This window comes from Hippopotamus amphibius, chromosome 3 (assembly GCF_030028045.1).
Source record: "Hippopotamus amphibius kiboko isolate mHipAmp2 chromosome 3, mHipAmp2.hap2, whole genome shotgun sequence".
Lineage (NCBI taxonomy): Eukaryota > Metazoa > Chordata > Mammalia > Artiodactyla > Hippopotamidae > Hippopotamus > Hippopotamus amphibius.
In genome coordinates this window covers 170,947,885-170,953,884 of record NC_080188.1, presented here as the reverse complement: position 1 = coordinate 170,953,884, position 6,000 = coordinate 170,947,885, and the positions used below count along the sequence as shown (strand labels likewise).

The following is a 6,000-nucleotide window of genomic DNA, read 5'->3' as shown; positions in this document are numbered from 1 at the left end:
GACACGCCAAGGACAGGGGCAGCATCTGCAATAGTCTCAGCTGAGGGGAACCTAGGGTTTTTGATTACCCAGGTTGCCCCTATTTGGCTTTTAGAAAAACAGAGGAAACAACAAAAAGTGGGATAGAGCGACGAGGAAAAACTCTTGCTCAAGTCGGACCCGCCTCTGGTCGCAAGCCTGCGAGGTGATGCCGGGGGAAGGGGCGAGTGCACCCAGCCACCGCGAGCGCCTGCGCACTGGCGCCCGCCTGCCGCGCGAGCCCCGGGGTCCAGACACTTTCTGACTCCTTGAGAACGGCCTGATTAAACATTTTTATTCTTCGTTGCTGCTGAATCTATGTTGCGATTTAAAACACATCGGATCCCCGGGAGACCGTCTTAGCCGGCTCCGTCCTCCGCCGGCACCGCCGAAGGCAGCCCTCCTTGAGGGTTGCTAAGGGTCGGGGTCCTGGGTTTCTATGACGACACGCAGGCGTCCGGGAAAGGGCGAGGCGACAAGATGTCTGGCGGGAAACGCAATTTACGGGTACCGGTTGCAAGCGTCCGTTTCCCGTCACTTCTGACGCCTAAGCGGTGCGCCCTCTGCCCGCCCGTGAGGCGGGGGAGCTGCGTGCGCGAGGCGCCGCCTGCGGGGAGGCCGGACCGAGCGGACCCGCCTCGAGCGAGGGGCGCCCTCAGGGGGTGCTGGTGGTCGCAGGGGTGGGCCGAGCGTGTCCTTCCCGGCCTAGCCCGGACTCTTTCCACACACAGGCATCTTAAGTCGCGTCAGAGGACTTGGGAGAGCCCAGAAGCCTCCTCAAAGGAAACCCATGCTAGATGGGTTGTAGACTCCAAATTTAGCAGAAACACTTAACGGGCCTCTCTCTGTCTTTCTCTGCCTGTCTCTCTCTCTGTGTCTCGCTCTCTCTTTTCCTGCAGGTCAATGTGGCAGCCCTGCCAAATCCCAGTACTGTATGCCGCTGATTTGTTTCTAGGTTAGCTTTCTGGAGGGGTATTTCAAATTACTACAGAGAATGATAGGAGGCATTGCTTACGATGTCGCTCCCGAAAACGCCCTCCACGTCAGCACGTGATGGCAAGCATTTGAAAATCTCAGTACCCAAGGAGGAGACAGGTAAAGTTCTTCAAGGCATAAGTAATCATAGCCACAGTCAGAAATCACCATACGTTCACTCTTTTCCTTAGGCTGAGATTTCAGGATACTTTAATTACTGTCGTTTTTCCAATACGCTGGTTTCAATAAAATCAAAAGCCATTCCTTTTATAGTATTTTTCAGTCTTGTTTCACTACTCTGCTTAGGGACTGTCTTTGTAATTTTTTTTCGAATGTTGATGGGGGGGCTTCCTAGGTGGCGCAGTGGTTAAGAATCTGCCTGCCAATGCAGAGGACATGGGTTCGATCCCTGCTCCAGGAAGATCCTACATGCCACGGAGCAACTAAGCCCGTGTGCCCAAAAAAAAAAAAAAAAAAAAAAAAATGTTGATGGGTTTTATACTGTTTTACATTCAGCGTATTTTAAATACCAGTGGTTGTATGAAACAATACTTTTTTTTTTTTTGGTATTTGGTAAGAACCAGTTTGTATCAGGTTTTAGTAATTACTCTCAATGAAAGTAATTACTTATATAAGATTTACCTTCATAAATGCAGATCTGTACTAGAATAAGAATCTGCTAGACTCATTCCTATCCTCATTGTTAAAGCTTCCTCCAACTCACCTATATCTTGTTTTTAGGGAAAATTCTGCTAGAGTCCTACCTAGCATTTTTTTTTTTTTTTCTTATTTCCGCTGATATCCTGACTCCATTCCAAACTTTTAAGAGTTAGAGGTTTGGTAATGTGAACTTTAGAGATTTTGATGGTGATCAAAGCGTGATACATCCTTATAGAAATTAGCATAAACCATACTATGTGAGGGGCATAGATTAGTGGAGAGTTCTTTAAGAAGAGTGACAACCCAACCCTCCTTGACTGACTGCATAGGAGACCTTTTCCTATATTAGATCTACTCCCTACCTTTATAACTCCTTTGCCCTAGTCAAGCTGAGTGGAACACTCTTTGTACTGAGTCTTACTCTACTAATTTGCTCTGATTATTCCACTCCATTTCTAACAATGCCAATTCTACTTTTAAATCCAACTCAGATCCCTTCCACTTTATAAATATTCCAATTTAATTTTCGCTTTTGAAGTGATATAGAAAAAATTACTAAGTAATTTGACAATTTTGAGAAGAGGAGATTTCTTTTGTCATTTTCACATCAAAGGGAAAATAGACATTCTCATCATCTTCATGCTATTCTGGTCAATTGATCAAGTGAAGTGAGTTTAATTTTCAACTTTGAATTTGGAATTATGGAGGTTCATCTTTGTAGCTGAGTTTTTGAACTCATGTCTGATGTAAGTATGAGTAGGGTAGACAATATGAGTTTCTTTTTCTGGACTAGATGATTTTCAATGTTTTAAATAATTGTTGCTATTCTTGGCAACCAGAAGCAGTGTTTCTGTTAGCAATGTGTATGTGGGGTTGATGAGGCAGCCTGGGAATCTCTAATTAACTCTCAAAAAAACTACAGTAAGCTTTTCTTTCCCATTATTTTCTTAGGACTTCCTGAACTAAGGGAGAAAAAAAGTCTGGTAGATCGGTCAAAACCCCTTCCTACTGCCCTTCAGAATGAGTTCATCCCTGAGGAAGTTCTACTTTCTCTGACCTATGCAGCCAATGCCGGTCCTTGTCCTGAAAACTTACTGCCTCCTAAGAAAATTAAAACTCCAAAGGTGTGTGTATACATATATAAAGTACTTGGGAACATTTATCTTGTGTTATCTAGTTCATTATTTATTTAGCATATGTTATACATTCCAGATTGTCTTAAGAATATTTTAAAGTTAATCTCCTAGATTGAAAACGAATCTTTTGCATAAATATTTTCAAGGAATACTTGAGTATTTCCATTAACCTGTTTTTATGTGATTTACCTAAATTGTTATTACTACTCTTAGTCTTGATATTTTTCGTTCACTATTAAATTGTTCTAGTTTCAGTCTTTTTCCTTGGTATTGAATAAGAATTCTGCTCTTTTTCCATGGAATATCTAAATGCCTTTAATGTAAATGCTCAAAAATGATTAAGAATAGGTTTCATTTGACTAGAGCGCCCTCTGCTGTATATTCATGTTTTTCTTTTTCCCAGGGCACTCTTCCACGCCCTGCTGACGACGTCTGGTATAACCCTATTCGAAGAAATAAGTTCAGATATCTGATTGACCATCCTGTTTCCCTAACAGGAGCTGGAAGGTAAAGAAGGAATATAGTGGGGTAGATGCAGATGAGTAGAGTCATTATCTCGTTTTGTATGATTTCTTGGAGAGGAGCAGAATTGGAAAAATCATGAAATCATAGAATCAGAGATTTTAAGTCAGAGAATAAAATCATAGAATCATAGATTTTAAAGCTTGAAGTATCTTTAATGAACCAGAATACAGTCTGATGAGGGCATGGGTCTACCTTTTTGTATATGATTATTATCAGTAGGGTGGCAATAGGTGCTGGCTCTGTTGACTTTTCGTTTGTTTAAACTGCTTTTGCATGTCATTGTGTACTTGTCCCCTTACTCTCTTACTCATTGTATGCTAGAAGGGACGATATCAGGCAGAGTGCCTTTAGGGCCTCTTATTTGCACCTTTGAGAAGAGCTAGGTAACATAGCTTCATGATGTACAAAACCTTGAAAAACAAGTGCTTAATCGTTGGTTTTCTTCAAAGCGAACCCTTAACCTTCACACTGTTTTAAGTCAAATCAGCAAATTCTATTTGTTGTTTTTATATTGTTGACTTAAAAAAATATATGCATAATGTGAGAGTTGTGAGTTAAGTTTTATTTGAGGCAAAATGAGGACTGCAGCCCAGGAGACAGCATCTCAGATAGCTCTGAGAAACTGTTCCAAGGAGGCGAGGGGAGGAGCTATAGGTTATATAGGAGTTTTGCAACAAAGGACAGGTAGTCGGGAACATCAAAAGATTATTGTTAATTAAAGAAAACCAGATATCTCAAGGAATTTAGCGCTTTTCTATGTATGGGAAGATGCAAGCTCTGGGTTCACTGAAATCATTCCTTTGATATGCACCTTAGCTATCTGGGGCCTGTATTTTCACATCCTGAGTTTCCTCAGGGCTCACCACAGGGAGTGGCTGCAATCTGATGGCAGGTATTCTTTTCAGCCCTGAGCTTTCTCGGCTTGCCCGGCTCATGTCTGGAGGGCTGCAGTCATTGATGACTGTGACATCTGCTGTTTATTGACATGGCAGGAAATATTCCATTTGTCAATATCATTCCTAAAAATATTCAATATGTCAACATTTTCTCTGTGAAGATTGTGATCTGCTAATTGTATATGGTTCATTTATCAGTATACTCCCCCGCCCCCCCCACCCCCCCCAGTTTACTCCTTCCGTGCTTCTTATTGAAATATAAGTAAGTTTACAGTTGCTAATACTTGGGTAGGTTGTTTAGCGTTTCTGAGTTCCATCTTCTCGTTTGTAAAAAGTCTTTCTCACTCCATTTCGTGTACCTCCCAGGGATATAGAAAGCACAAATGAGATAATAAATGAAAGAGCACTTGTAAAACTAAACACTGCTATGTAAATATAAGGTGTTATTACTCAGCTATATCTCAGTGCTAGAAAAAGTGGCAGAAATTTAGGCTTTTGACTTGTGTGTCCTGGGGTTTTGGTATTATAAGTATTGGTACTTTATTTTATGCCATCAGGCCATGGCTATAATTATTAATATATAATAATTAGTAGTTATGAGATGTTTGAAGTACTTTGAAAAAATAATTAACTGTATCCGAATGCAGCAATAAACTGACAAAGTTTTAATGTCAAACGACATCTGAGTTGGAATTTTTTTAAAATGTGAAGGTCTGTAGTGTGATAGACAGGATAATGGCCTCCCTGAAATGTCCTCACTGCGGACCTCGGAATCTGTGGGTACATACCTTACATGGCAAAAGCTACCTGGATTTGGCATTGGCAAGAGACAAGAGGATGGTGACTGTAAAATTAATAGGTGTCAGTGACAGATATTGAGGACAAAGGATGGGATGGAATCTATTATGGATGCTGAGATTTTTGATGAGTAGAGTGGTGGTGCTAACTGACAAAATTGGTGAATATAGAAGGATGAAAAGTTAGAATGAGGTAAAATGATTTAGTCATATCTAGGGGTAACAGATATGATAAGATGAGATTTGATAGCATTGCCAAGGGAGAAAGTGTAGGGAGAGCACAGAGGGATGAGGACAGGACGTTGTGGAGCATTTCCTTTTGGTAAGCAAGCGGTCACAGATATGTTCGAGAAGGAGTAGGTACAAAAGAACCAGGAGAGTCTAGTCATACAGAGGATAGAGGAGAGGAGAGTATTTTTAAAAAGACAGGTGATCAACCCTGGAAAATATTCCCAGAAAATAGTGGAAGATGAGAACTGATGACTTAGCTGTAGAAGGTCATCCTCAGCTTTCTGGAGAATGATTTCAGATGAGAGATGGAAATGAAATCAGATTGCAGGGAAATTTTAAGAAGTCCGATGTTTAGCAGAAAGTAAGAGAGAGAGAGGTCAAAGGAACTTGACAACAATGCATGGTCAAGGGAAGATTTTTTAGAAGGGGAGAAAACTTGAGTTATAGACCAGGGGGAATGTTCCCAGAGAGAAGGAAATACACAGAAATTAGGATTGATGGAATGAGATCCCCAAGGATGTGGACAAAGATGAAATGAAGTACTTCAGTGGAGGGAATAATTCCGGGGAAGAAAATACATCTTAACATGAGGTTGAAGGAAAGGCGAATGAGAAATTTGACATGGAGAAGAGGCAGACTGTGGGGAAAACCCTAATGCCTCAGCCTGCTTACTAAAGTATGAGGTAAGGAGACCAGTTTTGTGTCCTTTTCTACCCACTAGAAGGATATATGTGAACCTTACCCACTTTTTTCCAGTAACCA

General features: G+C 41.3%; 1 protein-coding gene across 4 annotated transcripts in view; it reads left to right on the top strand.

Moving 5' to 3' along the window:
- Positions 1-513: 513 nt before the first annotated feature.
- AXDND1 (axonemal dynein light chain domain containing 1) overlaps positions 514-6,000 on the top strand; it is a 75,451-nt gene continuing 69,964 nt past the window's right edge. For 3 of the 4 annotated variants that reach the window (XM_057730101.1, XM_057730099.1, XM_057730100.1), the window contains exons 1-3: positions 660-1,113; positions 2,605-2,777; positions 3,193-3,296. In XM_057730101.1, the coding sequence (XP_057586084.1) occupies positions 1,035-1,113; positions 2,605-2,777; positions 3,193-3,296 (356 nt within the window). In that variant the 5' untranslated portion in view covers positions 660-1,034. Of the gene's footprint in view, positions 526-659; positions 1,114-2,604; positions 2,778-3,192; positions 3,297-6,000 lie in introns of those variants that run through there. The other variant, XM_057730098.1, reaches the window with a different exon arrangement.